Here is a 16,789-nt window from a genome sequence, read left to right as displayed (position 1 = left end):
CCCCCCCCGGGGAACCCCGTGGTACCGGGGGGGGGCCCAGCCCACGGACGCTCCCATCGCGGCCCCGAGCACGGCACGGGCCCGGGGGGGGGGGGGGCACCGGGCCCGGTCAGGCCTCGCCCCGCCGGGGGGCCATGGGCGGGGAGCGGGGGGGGCACCGGGAGCGGGGCACCGGGGAGGGGGGGCACCGGGCCCGGTTGTAGCGGGGATGGGGAGAGGCGATGGGACGGGGGGGACGCCGGTACCGAGGTGGGGGAGCACCGGGATGCCGGGATGGGGAGGACCGGGATGCCGGGATGCCGGGATGGGGATGCCGGGATGGGGGGGGGGGGTTGGACCGGGATGCCGGGATGGGAGGGGACCGGGATGGGAGGGGACCGGGATGCCGGGATGGGGATGCCGGGATGGGGAGGGGACCGGGATGCCGGGATGGGGATGCCGGGATGGGGGGGACCGGGATGGGGGGGGACCGGGATGCCGGGATGGGGATGCCGGGATGGGGGGGGACCGGGATGCCGGCCCGGGCCGATGGCGGCGGGGCGGATGGGGCGCGGGGGGCGGCCCCGGTGCGGGTGGCGGTGCCGGCGCCGGTGCAGCCCCGGTCCCGCCGGCACAGGCCGCCGCCGCCGCTCGGAGCCGCAGAGCCGCCGGGGCGGGGCGGGGCGGGGCGGGGCGGGGCGGGGCGGGGCGGGGCCGGCGGGCGGGCCCAGGGACCCACGGACGGACCCACGGACGGACCCACGGACGGACCCGCGGACGGACCCGCGGAGCTCGGCTCCCCCGCCCCGGCGGGGCCTCGCAGCCACCGATCCCTCAGTCCGTCGGTCCCTGGCCCCGTCCGTCTGTCCGCCCCCAGCCCGCGGCCCTCCCTCCCTCCGGCTGTCTGTCCGTCTTTCCCTCCCTCCCTCCGGCTGTCTGTCCTTCCCTCCCTCCCTCCCTCCCTCCCTCTCTCCCTCCGGCTGTCTGTCTGTCCTTCCCTCCCTCCCTCCCTCCCTCCCTCCCTCCCTCCCTCCCTCCGGCTGTCTGTCCGTCCCTCCTTCCTTCCCTCCATCAAGTCCTCCATCCCTCCCTCTGTCTGTCTGTCCTTCCCGCCCGCCCTCCGCCTGTCCGTCCCTTCCTTCCTCTGTCTTTCTGTCCATCCCTCCCTCCATCCGTCCCTCTCTCCCTCCGTCTGTCCGTCCCTCCCTCCATCTCCCCATTCCTCCCTCTGTCCGTCCCTCTGTCCCTCTCCCCGTCCCGTCCCACAGGAGCACACACAGGCCGGGGACACGGGGGGCACGGGGGGACGCGTGGCCGGGGCCGTTGGGGACAGCGGGGACGGGCTGGAGAAGATGGGAGGCAGGGGATACTGGGGGACGCGGGCTGGGGACACTGGGGGACACTGGGGACACAGTAGGCACACACTGGGGACACTGGGGGACACGGGGGGGCCCTGGGAGACAGGGGCTGGGGACACTGGAGGACACTGGGGACACTGGGGGACACAATGGGGACACTGGGGACACTGGGGGACGTGGGCTGGGGACACTGGGGACACTGGGGGACACTGGGGGGACACTAGGGACACACTGGGGACACTGGGGGACATGGGAGGCCCTGGGAGACAGGGGCTGGGGACACTGGGGGACACTGGGGACACACTAGGGACACTGGGGGACACACTGGGGACACTGGGGGACATGGGTTGGGGACACTGGCGACACTGGGGGGCACTGGGGACACACTAGGGACACACTGGGGACACTGGGGGACATGGGGGACCCTGGGAGACGGGGCTGGGGACACTGGGGGACACTGGGGACACTGGGGGACACAATGGGAACACTGGGGACACTGGGGGACACTGGGGACACACTAGGGACACACTGGGGACACTGGGGGACATGGGGGACCCTGGGAGACAGGGGCTGGGGACACTGGGGGACACTGGGGACACACTGGAGACACTGGGGGACACCATGGGGACACTGGGGACACTAGGGACACACTGGGGACACACTAGGGACACACTGGGGACACTGGGGGACATGGGGGGACCCTGGGAGACAGGGGCTGGGGACACTGGAGGACACTGGGGACACACTGGGGATGCTGGGCGACCCTGGGAGACAGGGGCTGGGGACACTGGGGGACACTGGAGGACCTGGGCTGGGGACACTGGGGGACACTGGGGGACACTGGGGGACCTGGGCTGGGGACACTGGGGGACACTGGGGGACACAATGGGGACACTGGGGGACACTGGGGGACCTGGGCGACCCTGGGAGACAGGGGCTGGGGACACTGGGGATACTGGGGACACTGGGGAACATGGGCTGGGGACGCTGGGGACCAGGGTCACGCACCCCGTAATCACGGCCCCCGAGTCACGGCCTCGCCCCCAGAGGCCCCGCCCCGTCCCCAACCAAAGCCACGCCCATTCAGCCACCGCCCCCTCAAGCCCCGCCCCCGGGTGCGGGGGGGGCAGGGTGAGGCCGAGGGGGCGTGGCCCAGGGCACGGGGCGTGGCCTAGGCCCAGGGAGGGGCGTGGCCTCGGGAAGGACGTGGCATGAGGGAGGGGGCGTGGCCGGCGCAAAGGGGAGGGGCCGCGGCGCCGCGAGGGCCGCCCCCGCGCTCCCATTGGCAGCGCCGCGGTCCAATGGCGAGCCGGGGCGGGGCGGTGCGAGGCCGACGGCTCGCCGCCGGAAGCGGCGGTCCCACCCTGCCGCCCTCCCATTGGCTGCGGCCGTGCGGGCAGCGGAAGGGGCGGGGCGCGGCGGCGGGGGCATGCGCAGTGGCGCGGTGACGCACCGTGCGTGCCGTGCGCGCTGACGTTGCGCGGCGGCGACGGCGCCTCCGAGTGCGGCGGCGGCGGCGGCGGCGGTGAGTGAGGGGCGGCCCCGGGCCCGGCCGCAGCCCCCGGCCCCCGCCTCGGGCCCAGCCTCGGGCCCGGCCTCGGCCCCGGGGCCCCGGCCCCTCCCCGCGGCCGCCGGGCCTGGGCCGCCCCCGGCGCGGCCTCCCCGGCCGGGCCCTAACTGACCCCCCCCCCCCCCCCGCCCCGTACCGGTACCGAGCGCCGGGCCCGGCCCCCCGCCCCGGCCCCCTCGTCCTCCCTGACGGCGCTGGGAGCGCCCCGCTCCCGGCCCTGCCCGCTTCGCCCGCCGGGAGGGCGCTGAAGGGCCCCGGGACCCCTCTGCGCCCGGGCCCACCCCGTTCTGCGTCCCACGGCCCCGCCGTCCCCCGCAGCCCCTTCGGCTGCTCCCCCGGCCGCTTCCCCCTTCCGCTGTTCCCGGGGGTCGGGTGCTGCCGGTGGGAGCCGGGTACCGGGCGGGCGATTCCGGCGGTCCCGCGCCGCTCCCGCGGGGTCCCGCGTCTCCCCGGGCTGGGCGGGGCCGGGGGTCCCGTCGCTCGCTTTTGGGAGCGGGTATGGGGGGGGTGGGCACCCCTGGGGGGTCCCGCTTGTCCTGGCAGGGCTGAACTGGTACCCTGAGGTGCTCCCGGTCGCACGGGGGGGGGGGTCCCCATCCCCGCCGGGGGGGGTCCCCGGCCCTGACACCGCCCCGCCTCCTCTCTCTCCGCAGGGATCTCTGGGGCTCTCCCACGGGAACGCAGCCGGGAGGCCCGGCCGGAGCTGTCGGGGCCTCGCTCCCCACCCCCCCCATGCCCGCCCTGGCCCGGGGGGGCACCGACTCCGCAGCCAGGCCCCGCGGGGGCCCCCACCGCGGCCGCTGCATCGCCGCCATGTGAGGGGGGGGCACGGCCGGCCCCACATCTCCCCCTCCCCGCCGCCGCCGTGAGCCCCCCCGGCACCGCCATGATGTTCCGGGATCAGGTGGGGATCGTGGCGGGGTGGTTCAAGGGCTGGAACGAGTGCGAGCAGACGGTGGCCCTGCTCTCGCTGCTGAAGCGCGTCACCCGCACCCAGGCCCGCTTCCTCCAGCTCTGCCTCGAGCACTCGCTGGCCGACTGCACCGACATCCACCTCCTCGAGGCCGAGGCCAACAGCGCCAGTGAGTCGTGGCCAGGGGGCTCCCTGGGGACCCCAGGGGCTCCCTGGGTGGGTAGGTGGGCTCTGTAGGGACCCACGGGGCTCCCTGGGTGGGTGAGTGGGCACCCTAGCTATCCCTGAGCAGATGGATGGGCTCCCTGGGCGCCCCCAGGACTCCCTGGGTGGGCAGGTGCGGTCCCTGGGGCTCCGCGGAGCCCCCGAGGGCTCTCACTGCACATGGTGGGTCTCTGTGCATCATCCCGCCTCCCCCCCAGGGGCTCCCCGCATGGTCCTGGGTGCCCTATGGGAGCTTTACAGGGACCCCAAAAACTCCCTGGGTGCCTGGCAGGGCTCCCCGCCTCGCCCCGGGGCTCCCCCTTTGTCCGTGGGCACCTCTGGGGTCCCCTCCTGCGGTTCTGGGGGGTGTCTCCCGGTGCGTTCCTGGACAATTGGGGGGCTCATGGGGCTTCCATCTTCCTCGGGGGAAACGGGGGGATTTTGTCCCCAGTTTTAGTCCCCTGTATTTGGCCCCCGGAGGGTTTTGCTCCCCCATTTCCAGCCCGAGGGGGGGTGATTTAGCTCCATCGCCCCCCGCATCCTGACGAGGCGATTCCACGTGGGACGCAGCCTCGTCCCCTCCTCGGTGCTGTCCCCCGGGGCTGCGCGGTGATGCCGACATCCCCCTCACCCCTTTCCCCCCTTTCCTCAGCCGCCATCAGCCAGTGGCCGCAGGAGCCGGCGGAGGCGGCGGTGGCCCTGCTCCTGGCCCACCTCCCGCTCCTGCAGCCGGGGAATGCCGCCGCCAAGGCCGAGTACATGAAGCGGCTGCAGAAGATCCTGGCGTACGCCATCGAGAGCAACCGCTGCGTGGAGGAGAGCCGGCAGCTCCTCTCCTACGCCCTCATCCACCCCGCCACCACTCTGGACGACCGCAGCGCCTTGGCCCTCTGGTTGGGCCACTTAGAGGAGCGTTTGGCCGGCGGCAGCGGCCCCCCGGCGCGACCCCCCCGCCCCGACGCCCCTCGACGGCCGCCGCCTCCCCACGAGTGGCCCGAGCACGCGGCCCCCGAGCTGGGGCCGGCCTGGCCCGAGGCGGCCCCCCGGGAGAACGGGCACCCGCCCTTCCACCCCCCCGCCAGCGGCAACGGCCTGGGGGGAGCGGGTGAGTGGGGACGGGAGGTGGGAAGGGGCCCGGGGGTGACACTGGGGGACGGGGAGGGGACAAGGGGGTTGGGAAGGGGCCTGGAGGGGACGTTGAGGGACAGGTAAGGGTGAGGAGGGGTTGGGGGGGACAGGGAGGGGTCTGGAGGGGACAAGGGGGCTGCGGCAGGACTGGGGGGGACACGTTAAGGGCTATGGGGGTGCGGGAGGGACGTTAAGTGCCGAGGAGGGAGCTGGGGGGGGACCTGGGGATCTGGGGGTGTGGGGGGCTGGAGGGGGACAGGGAGGGGGCACGGGGAGCTGGGGGAGGCAATGAGGGCTGAGGAGGGACCTGGGGGCGACACGGGGGGTCTGGGGGGGTACCGCAGAGGGGACCCGGGTGCCCAGGCCCCCCCTGACCCCCCGCTCCCTGCAGCTCTGCCCTGCCAGCTGCACCCCAGCCCGCTGAAGCGTTCCCTCTCGCTGGTGCCCGGCAGTCCCCAGGGAGGGGGAACCGAGTGGCCGGGGGGGGGTGACGAGTCCGCTGTCCCTGGCCCCCCCCGGCCCCCCTTCGGGGACCACGCGCCCCTCTCGCCCCAGAGCAGCGTGGCCTCCTCAGGCAGCGAGCAGACTGAGGAGCCGGCTGGCGGCCGCAACACCTTCCAGGAGGACGGCAGCGGCATGAAAGGTGGGGGACGGAGCAGGCACGGGTGGCCTGGGGAGGGGGCCGTGGGGACCTGTCACCTCACGGCTGCCCCCGTGTCACCCCCCGCCCCAAAGATGTCCCCTCGTGGCTGAAGAGCCTGCGGCTGCACAAGTATGCGGCGCTCTTCTCCCAAATGACGTACGAGGAGATGATGACCCTGACGGAGCATCACCTCGAGTCGCAGGTGAGACAGGGGGTCCTCCCCCCGTGTCCCCCCACCATCTCCCCACCACCCCCGGATGAGGGGACCCCCCCCCACCCTGCTTGTCCCTCCTTGTCCCCTCAGAACGTCACCAAGGGCGCACGGCACAAGATCGCTCTCAGCATCCAGAAGCTGCGGGAGCGGCAGAGCGTCCTCAGGGCGCTGGAGAAGGTGTGGCACCGGGGGGGGGCGGCCCTCAGGTCCCCAGGGGTGGCCCTGGTCCCCTTCTACATCCCAGGGGTGGCACAGGGTGTCCCTGGTCCCCTCCCGTGTCCCCAGGGGTGGCACAGGGTGTCCCTCATCCCACCCCCATGTCTCCAGGGGTGGCACAGGGTGTCCCTGGTCCCCTCGTGTCCCCAGGGGTGGCATAGGGTGTCCCTGGTCGTCCCCCCCGTGCCCCTAGGGCTGGGGGGATCCCTGCCCCCCCCCCAGGGTCCCCGTGTCCCACTGCTCGTCCCACACGTGCGTCCCCGGCCCTGTCCTACATGTCCCGTTCCCCGCAGGACATCCTGGAGGGGGGCAACCTGTGGACGGCGCTGCAGGAGCTCCAGCAGATCATGGTGACCCCCATCAAGGCTTTCCGGCCCCCCCCGGCCGCCCCTCCCCCAAACGGCACCCCCGACGGGGCCCCTCCGGGGGCCACTGACACCTTCCCCCCCCACCCGGCCGCTGACGCCGAGTCCCCCGCCGCCCCCGTCCCTGACGGGGACATCCCGGGGCAGTTCACCCGCGTCATGGGCAAAGGTGAGACCTTCGCTTCGTCTGGGGGGTTCCCAGGGCGCTGGGGGGGTCCCGGGGTGCCCGGGTTCCTCCCTGACCCCCCCTCAGTGTGCACCCAGCTGCTGGTGTCGCGGCCGGACGAGGAGAACATCACCAGTTACCTCCAGCTCCTCGAGAAGTGCCTGAGCCACGAGGTAGGGCAGGGCCTCGGGGGGCTTCGGGGGGACCACAGGGCCGCGTGCCACCCCCTGATGCCCCCCCATGTCTGTGTGTCCCCCCCGTGTCCGTGTGTCCCCCCAGGCGTTCACGGAGACGCAGAAGAAGAGGCTCCTCTCCTGGAAGCAGCAGGTCCTGAAGCTGCTCCGCGCCTTCCCCAAGAAGGTGCCGCTCGACGGCCAGGGCTATCGGCCCCCCAAGGGGTAGGTGGGCGTCTGGGGGGCGGGCGGGACCCCCCGCTCACCCCGTGCCCCGGTTGCCCCTTGGGACCCCATCCCTCTCCCCCAGTTTGTGCTCCCCCTTGGGGCGTTTGGGACCCCCCGGGTGCTGTGTTTATCCCCTTGGGACTCCCCTGGGGAGCTCTTGTCCCCCCAAGGTGCCTTATTCCCTCCCCTTGCACCCCTCCAATGCCCCATTTGCCCCCCCTCCCCAATTTGGGGGGGGTCTTGCCCCCCTGGGGCACCCCCGGGTGCCCCATTTCCCACCCCCAAGGGTTGGGGTGCCTCGTTTTCCCCCGGGGGGGCTCGGGGTGAGCCCCTGGGGCTGGCGGGGGGTCTGGGGGGGCCGGTGCCACCCTGACCCCCCCCGTGTGTGTGTCCCCCAGCTGGGCCTTCGGCTCCAACTCGCTCCCCATAGCTGGCTCTGTGGGGGGGGCGGGGGGGCGGCGGGGGCAGCGCCCCTTCGCGTTGCCCCCCCGCGCGCTGCCCCCCGCCCGGCTGGGGCTGCTGGGGCCGGCGGGGGGGGCCCCCGCCCCCCGGCCCCCCCTCGGCGGCCCCCCCCTCGGCGCCCAGGGCCGCCAGGTGGGTGACGGGGACGGGTGTGGGGCCCGGGGGGGGGATTCTGGGGTCCCTGGGGATTTGGGGGGGTGTCTTGGGGTGTGGGGGGTGGATTCTGGGGTCCCTGGGGATTTGGGGGGATCTTGGGGTGGGGGGTGGGTTCTGGGGTCTGTGGGAGTTTGGGGGGGTCTTGGGGTGGGGGGGGCGGATTTTGGGGTCCCTGGGGGATTGGGGGGAGCAGATTCTGGGGTCCCTGGGGATTTGGGGGGCAGTCCTAGGGCTTGGGGGGGCAGATTTGGGGGTTGTTGAGGGGGGCGCTTCTTCATCCTGGGATCCCGGTGGGGGGGGGGGGGGGGCCAGATCCTGGGGGTCTTTTTTGGGGGGGCCCTCCTGGACGCCAGCCCCCCCGCGTTGGGGTCCAGCCGCCCCCCGCCTCTAACCAGCACCCTGTCCCCCCCCCCCCCCAGAGCCTGTGGCTCGGCAGCGGGGGGGCCGGGGGGTCCCCGGGGAGCCGCAGCGCGGTGCAGCGCACCCACTCGCTGCCCGTCCACACCTCGCCCCAGGCCCTGCTCGCCTTCCCCCAGGGTAGGTCGGGGTGGGGGGGCCCCGAAAGTGGGGGGAGGGGCCCAGAATGGGGAGGGGGGGCATATGGGGGGGGGAGGGAGGCTGTTCTGGTCCGGGGGTGCCAGATGGACCCCCCGGGAGGGGTTTGGGGGGCGCAGGAGGCCGGGCCCCCCTGGGGAGGGTTTGGGGGGATCTGGGGGGGGTCAGGGTGCCTGGACGCCCCCCCCCTCATCCCTGTTGGCCCCCCCCCCCCCCAGGGGGCCCCCCCCCCGGCCCCCCCCTGGGGATCAACCCCCCGCTGGGGTCGCTGTCCCTGAGCATGACGGAGCCCGCGGGGGGCGGTGAGGGGGGCGCGGGGGCGCGAGGGGGGCGGGGGGGACACGTGGGGGGGCAGGGGGGCGCGACCCCCCCCGGCGCCCCCTGACCCCCCACCCCCCCCACAGATGGCACAGACAAGACCTCCACCATCTGACGGCGCTGCCCCCTCCCCAAATCGGGGGGTCCCACCCTTAGCACCCCCCCGGGGGGGGCACCCCCTCTGACACCAGTCACCCTCAGCACCCCCCCACCGGGGGGGACCCCAAAATAAGCAAGGGGGGGGGATTGACCCCCCTGCCCCCCTCCCCTGGGCCGGGGGGAGGGGCGCAGGCCCCCCGCGGGGGAGGGGCTCTCGCGGGGGGGGGGGGGGCGGGGGGGCCGTGTTGACACTACAGGGGCTGCGCGCGGGGGCTGGGCTCTCCCGGCCCCTCTTTTTTTGGGGGGAGGGGGGTTTTGTTGCGTTTTCACAGTTTTTAATAATCCCCAGGTCCTGGGTTTTTGTTGGGGTTTTGTTTTTTTCTCTCTCTCTCCCCCCCCCCCCCCCCCGCTTTATTATTATATTATTATTATTAATATTATTTCTGGTCTTGGCCCCCGGGGGGGGGCGGGCACAGCCCAGGTTTAGGTACAGGTCGAGGCCCCCGGGGCGGGGGACGCCCCGCGCCCCCCGTCGGTACAGCCCCCCCTTTGTACACGTAGCGCCGCGGCCCTTCGAGATAGAAACGTTATTTTAGATACATTTTATTATGAATAACTTTTGTTATGACTATGGCTGGTAACCATGACTACGTTATTAAAGAGAAAAAAAAAACCCAAACGAACCCAAAGTGCCGGGGTTTTGCCCCAAACGGGGGCCGGGGGGGGGCCAGGCTCAGCCTCGCTACGAGCCGCCCGAGCATCCCCGCCTCAGTCGCTGGAGGAGTCGGAGGCGTCGCTGGGGCTCTCTTCCTCCTCCTCCTCCTCCTCCTCCTCCTCCTCTGAGGCCTCGCTGGCGCTGAGGTGGGGGCTGCGGGGGGGCCCCCCCTCGCTGCCCGCTCCCTCCGACTCTTCCTCCTCCTCCTCCTCTTCCTCCTCCTCTTCCTCATCGTTGTCACTGCCGAAGATCTCCTCCTGGTCGCGGGCGGCCCGGGCGGCGTCGCTGCCCCCGCGCCGGCCCCCCCTGCCTTCCTCCTCCTCCTCATCTTCGGCCTCATCCTCCTCCTCGCTGCGGGCCGAGCCCCCCCGCTCGCTGCTGCTCCCCGAGCCTTCGGCCTCCTCCTCCTCCTCCTCGCCGCTCGCCGCCCCCTCGCTCTCGCTGCCCTTCTCCCGCTCTTCATCTGGGGAGGGGGGGAGATGGGGGGGTTCGGGGGGGCCCCCAACGCTCTGCCCCGCCGAGGGGGGGGGTACAGCCCCACCCCAGGGGAGCTCCCCCCCACATACCCGATCCCGCCGCCTCCTTCTCAGCCTCCATCTCCTCCTCTTCCTCCTCCTCCGGCTCGTGGTTCTCCAGCTGCGCCCGCCGCGCCTCCTGGGGGGGCCGGCAAAGTGGGGGGGGGGTCAGCGGGATGCCTGGGGCCCCGGGGGGCGCAGGGGAAGGGGGGGTGGGGGGTCCCCAGTACCGCCCCCCCCCCCCGGGGCTGTACCTGGGCCTCCAGCTCCTCCTCGTTCATGTCGCGGTGCTCCACCACCAGCACCGCGTTGGTGCCCGACTGCACCCCTGCCCGCGCCCCCCGCTTGCTCAGCCGCACCCGGGGGGCGTGGGGGGGGCCAGGCCCCCCCGAGACCCCCCCCCCAGACCCCCCCGACTCCCAGGGACCCCCCAGACCCCCTGCACCCCCCAGGGATCCCCCCCAAACCCCCTGACCCTTCCCAACCTCCACAGATCCCCCCCCCGACTCTCAAGGACCCCCCCAGACCCTGAAATCCCCCCAGGGACCTCCCCCCAGACCCCCCTGACTCCCAGGGACCCCACCCAGACCCCTCCCAACCTCCACAGAACCCCCCGCCTCCCCCAGACCCCCTGCACCCCCCTCAGACCCCCTGCACCCCCCCTCAGACCCCCTGCACCCCCCAGGGATTCCCCCCAGACGCCCCCTGACTTCCAGGGACACCCCCCAGACCCCTCCCAGCCTCCACAGACCCCCCCGACTCCCAAGGACCCCCCAGACCCTGAAATCCCCCCAGAGATCCCCCCAGGAGCCCCCAAACCCCCCGGACCCTCCCCACACCACCAGTTCCCTGCAGCCTGCACAGGGACCCCCAGCGAGCCCCCCAGGGGAGGGGAAGCCACCCCCAGTGCCCCCATTACCGGTGGGAGGGGGCTCCCAGTGCCCCCCCCCAGCCCCACCTGGTCTCCAGCTCATTGTAGTAGACGCCGTCGCCCTCACGGAAGATGAAGAAGTAATTCTCCTCGTAGCCCTTGCTGGCCTTGTTCTTCACGTTCCAGTTGTACTCCCGGGCGATTTTGTAGTCGTATCTGGGGGGGGGGGGGGGCACGGGGGGGGCTGGGAAGACACCCCCCCCCCCAAAGCAGTCCCCCAAACCCTAACGGGTTCTGCCAGGCCGACGCCTCGTCCTCCCCGAAGCTGTGGGAACCCCCCCAACCTGCTCCCCACAGCCCCCCTCAAGCCATACGGGACCCCCTGAGCTATGCAGGCCCCCCCCGGCTATATGGGACCCCCCCATACACATCCTCGGGGGCGTAATCCATCTCCTCCTCCTGGTCCCGCTTCCGCTTGCGCAGCGTCTCCTCTACCGGCAAGAAATAAGCCACGAACTGGTTCCCCTCCTCGTCCATCATTCCCCTGTGGGCAGGAAGGGGTTAAAGGGGGTGTGCGGGGGCTCTCTGCTCCCCCTCCCCCAAAATGTGGGGGTTCCCCCCCCCCCCAGCACCTGATCATGGCCTGGGACATCATCTCCAGCGCGGCCGGGCCGCTCGTGTCCTTGGGCGCCGGGTCCGAGTCGAAGATGACTTGGGCGCAGGGGTTGATCCACATCTGGGGGGAAGGAGGAGGTGGGAGGGGCAAAAAAGGGGCGGGCAGCAAAAAAAGGGGCGTAGGGGGGCAAAAAGGGGGGGGTAGGGGGGCAAAAAGGGGGTGTAGGGGGGCAACACGCCCCTCCCGACTTCGAAACCCCTGTTCTGCCCCCAAAACTGTCCTCCAGGCTCCCCCTGCAGGGTGGGGTCCGTGCCTCAGTTTCCCCCATTAGGACACTGTCACGGGGGGGGCGATCTGGGGTTCCCCAACGTGTGTCCCCCCCCCCACCAAGGGGGTCCCCGCGGTGTCCCCCCCTTACCTTGAAGTCGGGGAAAACAGGCATGACCTCAACGGGGGTGACGCGGGGCTTGCTGTAGTGCTGCGTGATCTGGGGGGGGCGTGGGAGGGGTCAGGGCTGTGCGTGCCCCCCCCTCAAAGCCCCCAAAGAACCCGGGGGGGGCCCCAAAAACCCGCTGTCGCCCCCACCCCCCCTCACCGCTTTCTGGGCATCCTCAAAGGTCTTCTCGATGGCGGCGATCTGGCTGTCGCGGTCTTTGTAGATTTCTTCCTCGGTGAACTGCTGCTTCACTGAGACGCCGATCCTGGGGGGGCAGGGAGACGGGTGGGGGGTGAGGGGGGGCAGGGGGCTGTGCTCCCCCTCCCCCCGGGACCCCCCCGGACTCACTTGACCTCAGGTTTCTCGTTGGAGACCCCGTAGCGGTTGAACTCGGTAGAGATGTACTCGGTCTTGCGCATCCACGGCACCACCTTGGCGTGCTGCTGCGACCTGGGGGGGGGCAGCGTGATGTGGGGGGGCCCCCGGGGGTCTGGGGGTGCCGCGTGCCCCCCCCCAGCCCGGTTTGGGGGGTCTCCCCCCCCTCCCCGGGGATGCCGTTACCTCTTGGAGCTGGTGGGCGCCTGGATCTCCTCCTCCAGCAGCTTCTCATCCGCCGGGTCCAGGAGCACTGGCAGGGGGAGGCGAAATTTGGCTTATTTCCCCCCAGCTTTGGGGTCTCCCCCCAATTTTGGGGTTCCCCTCCCAGCACCGGGGTCCTCCCCCAGCATCGGGGTCCCCCCAATCTCCCCCCAACCCCTGCTCAGCCCTGTGGGGAGCTCCCGGGGCGTGGATGCGCCCCTGCCCCTGTGTGGCCCCCCCCAATCCGGGGTGCCCCCCCCCCCCGCCCCCAGTTTGGGGTCCCCCCGGCCCCCCACCGCTGGGGTCGATGCGGTAGGTGTCGGGGTTGATGAGGTCGATGGTAACGCCCAGGTCGGGCTCCGTCAGCAGGTCGTGCTTGTGCTGCTTCTCCAGCGACGTCGCCTTGTACTGCACGAACCTGGGGGGGGGGCAACACGTCCAGGCACCCCAAAACACCCCCAAACCCCCCGACCCCCCACAACCCTCCCCAAAAACCCCAGACCCCCCCAAAACCACCACAGAACCTCCCAAAAACCCCTACCGCCCCCCCAAAACTCCCAACCACTCCCCAAACCCTAAAATACCCCAAAACGCCCCCCAAAAAAAACCACTCCCTCCTAAAACCCACCCCGAAACACCCCCACGCCCCCAAAAAAACCACTCCCCCCAACCAGGGGGCTTCAAAACACCCCAGCCCCCCCAAACCCCCTCCCCCAGCGCTGGATGAACCCCCAAAACCTCCCAGACCCCCCCAAACCTCCCCCCACGCCCCCCAAAGCCCGGGGGAACCCCCGCGAGGCCCCCGCCCCCCCGTGCGAGGCCCCCCCCGCACCGGTTCTGGTCGAAGGGGTAGGTGATGAACTTGGGGTCGAAGGGGATGTCGGGGAGGCTGTTGCAGTACTTGACCCGGCAGACCACGCCCGACCTGGGGGGGCGGGGGGGGTCACGGGGGGACCCCAAAACACGGGGGGACCCCAAAACACGGGGGGGGGGGGGCGCTGGGCCCCCCCGCGGGGACCCCCGGGGTCCCAGCCCCCACTCACCTCTCGGGCAGCGTCCGGTGGGAGCTGGGCCTGCGGGGAGGGGGAGGGGAGCGGGGGGACCCCGGCGTCCGGGACCCCCCCGCCCCCCCCGGGCCTGCGATGACGTCACCCCCAACCCCATGCACGCTATGATGTCATGAGGGCACCCCAGCATCCAGAACCACCCCCTGCCCCTGTGCTGTGATGTCATCCGGAGACGCACACCCTTGCACTATGACGTCACGAGGGGACGCAGGCATACGGGTCCCCACCCCTCCCCACCTCTGCTATGATGTCATGAGAGGACGCCAACACCCAGACCCGCCCCCCACGTGCGCTATGACATCAGGAAGGGACCCAGGTGTGTGAGATCAACAGGGGACCCAAGCGTCCGGGACCCCCCCGCCCCTTTCGTGCATTATGACGTCAGGATGGCACCCGGGTCTCTGAGTCCTCCACGTGCGCCATGACGTCGGGATGGCCCCCAGGTGTCTGGGACCCCAAGCCCCCCACGTGTGCTATGACGTCAGGAGGACATCCAGGCCTCCACGCCCCCCGCCCCGGTGCGTGTGACATCACGAGGGGACCCGGAGAGTCCGGCTCCCCCCCACACCGTGACGCCACGGCGCCCGCCGTGACGTCAGGGCGGTGACGCCGCCGTACCTGTGGCCCGGCTCCTCCCGCTGCGCCTGCGTCTGGATGGTGGGAGCCATGGCGCGGCCGGGGCCGGGCCCTGCGCAGGCACCGCGGCGGGCAGCTACTTCCGGGCGGCGCCAGGACCCGCCGGCCTGACGTCACTTCCCGGCGCGCGGGGCCGGCCGGGAGCGGAAGCCAGGCGCGCGCCGGGAAGATGGCGGCGCCCCCGCAGCCGCCGCCGACGGGGCCGGGCCCGGGGCCGGGGCCGCCCGCCGCTCCCGCGCCGCCGCCGCCTCTGCCCGCCGCTGCCGGGCCGGGCCCGGGGCCGGGGCAGGCTCCGGGGCCGGGGCAGCCCCCGGGGCCGCCGCTGCCGGCGCAGGTGGCGGCTGCGCAGGCGCAGGACTTCGACCCGGTGCAGCGGTTCCGCCTCCTCATCCCGCAGCTGAAGGAGAGCCTGCAGGTGGGCGGGGCCCGCTGCCGAGGGGAGGAGCCTGTCGCAGAAAGGGGCGGAGGCACACGACGACGGGCGGTCTACCGCCGGCACGGGGCGGGGCCTGCCGCCGCGGGGAGGCGGGGTCTGCCGCCGCGGGCGGTCTTCTGCTGATACGGGGCGGGGCTTGCCGCCGAGGGGCGGGGCATGCTGCCGTGGGCGGTGCTCCGCCGGCAGTGGGCGGAGCGTGTCTATGTGGGCGGTCTACAGCCGCTACGGGGCGGGGGTTGCCGCCGGGAGAGGGCGTGGCCTGCCGCCACGGAGGTTCTGGTGCTGCGAGGGGGCGGGGCCGGGCCTGGCCGGGAGGGTCCCCCGGGGCCTGGGGGGTCCGGGGGGGGTCCCTGTCCCCATGACCTTGCTGGGGGGGTCCCCGAGGGTCCCTCTGCTCGTAATGGGGGTCCTGGGGGGTCCCAGAGGGTCCCTGTGCAGGTAATGGGGGTCCTGGGGGGGTCCCTGCCCCAGTGATGGCTGGGGGGAGGTCCCAGGGGTGTCCTCTGGACCCCAGTGTCCCCCCCGGTAAATGAGGCACCACTGCTGGGTGGCAGGCGTGGGGGGAGCTGGGGGGGGGCTGCGTGTGTCCCCCTTGGGGTGCCCGTGTCCCCCCTGACCCCCTTCCCCCCCCCAGACCCTGATGAAAGTGGCGGCGCAGAACCTGGTGCAGAACTCCAGCATCGACAACGGGCAGTGAGTGACTGTCCCCCAGCACCATCCCAGTGCCCCCCCGTACCCCCCCATGCCATCCCAGTGCCCCCCAGTACCCCTCAATGCTATTCTAGTGCCCCCCAGTATTGCCCAATGCCATCCCAGTGCACTTAGTACTCCCAATGCCATCCCAGTACACCTCCAGTACCCCCCGGTATACCCTAATGCCATGCCAGTACCCCCCAGTACTCCCCAATGCCATCCCAGTGCCCCCCAGTACCCCCCAATGCCATCCCAGTGCCCCTAGTACTCCCAATGCCATCCCAGTACAACTCCAGTACCCTCCAGTACCCCCCAATGCCATCCCAGTGGCCCCCAGTACCCCCCAATGCCGTCCCAGTGGCCCCCAATACCCCCCAATGCCATCCCAGTGTCCCCCAGTACCCTCCAATGCCATCCCAGTGCCCTCCAGCCCCATCCCAGTGCCTCCAATCCTCCCCCACTGCCTCCCATTCCCCCCTGCAGCCCCCCAGTCCCTTCCCAGCCTTCCCCAGTGTCCCGCCCCGCCTCCTGGGGAGTCGGGGGTGACAGTGGCGGTGGCCCCCCCGCAGGAAGAGCGCCGATGGGGCCCTGCAGCGCTTCGACAAGAGCCTGGAGGAGTTTTACGCCCTCTGCGACCAGCTGGAGCTCTGCCTCGTGAGTGACCCCCCCGCTGTCCCTGTCCCCCCTCCGTGACACCCCCGGTGTGGTCCCCACACCCCCAGTGACATCACTGCCCCCCTCAACCCCGCTCCCCTTAGCACCATCACCCCCCAGCACCACCCCCGCCCCCCGACCTTGTCCCCTCCGCTGTCCCCCGACCCCGGTGACCTCCCCCGTGCCCCCCCCGCAGCGCCTGGCCCACGAGTGCCTCTCGCAGAGCTTCGACAGCGCCAAGCACGCCCCTGCCCTGGTGCCGGCGGCCCCCAAAGGCGAGGGGGGGGCGGGCGAGACCCTCCCCTACACCCAGTACCTGCCCCTCATCAAGGCCCAGATCGCCGGCGCCAAGGACATCCACAACGCCCTGCTGGAGGGGGCCAACAAGATCACCGGCAAGCTGCCGCCCCCGGGGGGGCCCTGAGTGCTTGGGGGGGCCCACGGGGGTCACGGACCCCCCCATGCTCCCGTGGGGGGCTGAGGGCGGAGATAGAGGGTTTGGGGGTGTCTGAGGGTGGATGGGGGGGGCCTGGGGCTGGGGTTTGGGGGGGCTGACCCCCACGGGGGGGCCTAATGGGGTGGGGGGCGCGGGGGTGCTGGACCCCCCCGGTTTCAGAGGGAAAACACCGGGGTTTTGGTAAATAAACTGTTTTTCTCTGATATCGGCTCCTCTGCGCCCACGGCGGGACCCCGGGGGGGGAATCCTCTCCCCGCCTCTCACGCGTGGGGTGACGCGGGCGCTGCCCCGTGACGCCCCGGCGACGTCACGGCCCGGCCAGGTGACGTCGCTCCCCGCCGCCCCCGAAGCTTTCGCGCCGCCTCTT

At 72.3% G+C, this 16,789-nt stretch overlaps 3 protein-coding genes across 5 annotated transcripts; 2 read left to right on the top strand and 1 right to left on the bottom strand.

Annotated features, from left to right (window-relative positions):
* Nucleotides 1-2,713: 2,713 nt before the first annotated feature.
* On the top strand, nucleotides 2,714-8,804 carry SAMD4B (sterile alpha motif domain containing 4B). Its single transcript, XM_087729644.1, has 12 exons — nucleotides 2,714-2,862; nucleotides 3,561-3,989; nucleotides 4,677-5,129; nucleotides 5,544-5,795; nucleotides 5,888-5,997; nucleotides 6,100-6,186; nucleotides 6,519-6,759; nucleotides 6,844-6,929; nucleotides 7,036-7,154; nucleotides 7,556-7,751; nucleotides 8,195-8,409; nucleotides 8,735-8,804. The coding sequence occupies exons 2-12, from the start codon at nucleotides 3,794-3,796 to the stop codon at nucleotides 8,802-8,804; spliced, it is 2,025 nt and encodes a 674-aa protein (XP_087585770.1). The 5' UTR covers nucleotides 2,714-2,862; nucleotides 3,561-3,793.
* A 530-nt stretch (nucleotides 8,805-9,334) lies between these two features.
* Nucleotides 9,335-14,346, bottom strand: PAF1 (PAF1 component of Paf1/RNA polymerase II complex). 3 transcript variants are annotated; one of them, XM_087729758.1, is made up of 14 exons: nucleotides 14,165-14,344; nucleotides 13,523-13,552; nucleotides 13,312-13,404; nucleotides 12,776-12,897; nucleotides 12,462-12,528; nucleotides 12,249-12,350; nucleotides 12,060-12,165; nucleotides 11,883-11,951; nucleotides 11,481-11,584; nucleotides 11,276-11,392; nucleotides 10,937-11,064; nucleotides 10,232-10,338; nucleotides 10,029-10,116; nucleotides 9,335-9,925 (listed from the first exon to the last, which is right to left on the bottom strand). In XM_087729758.1, exons 1-14 carry the CDS (start codon nucleotides 14,212-14,214, stop codon nucleotides 9,516-9,518), a joined length of 1,593 nt encoding a protein of 530 aa, XP_087585884.1. In that variant the 5' UTR covers nucleotides 14,215-14,344; the 3' UTR covers nucleotides 9,335-9,515. The 3 variants fall into 3 exon arrangements, with proteins under 3 accessions (XP_087585884.1, XP_087585885.1, XP_087585886.1); XM_087729759.1 differs by lacking the exon at nucleotides 13,312-13,404 and having other exon boundaries at nucleotides 14,165-14,346; XM_087729760.1 differs by lacking the exons at nucleotides 13,312-13,404; nucleotides 13,523-13,552 and having other exon boundaries at nucleotides 14,165-14,346.
* Nucleotides 14,204-16,495, top strand: MED29 (mediator complex subunit 29). Its single transcript, XM_087729762.1, has 4 exons — nucleotides 14,204-14,597; nucleotides 15,253-15,311; nucleotides 15,881-15,965; nucleotides 16,162-16,495. Exons 1-4 carry the CDS (start codon nucleotides 14,352-14,354, stop codon nucleotides 16,387-16,389), a joined length of 618 nt encoding a protein of 205 aa, XP_087585888.1. The 5' UTR covers nucleotides 14,204-14,351; the 3' UTR covers nucleotides 16,390-16,495.
* Nucleotides 16,496-16,789: the final 294 nt, after the last annotated feature.

This window comes from Nipponia nippon, unplaced genomic scaffold (assembly GCF_047370975.1).
Source record: "Nipponia nippon isolate SJK-2023a ecotype South Korea unplaced genomic scaffold, ASM4737097v1 scaffold_46, whole genome shotgun sequence".
NCBI classification, from domain to species: Eukaryota; Metazoa; Chordata; class Aves; order Pelecaniformes; family Threskiornithidae; genus Nipponia; species Nipponia nippon.
This window is presented reverse-complemented; position numbering and strand designations above follow the sequence as displayed.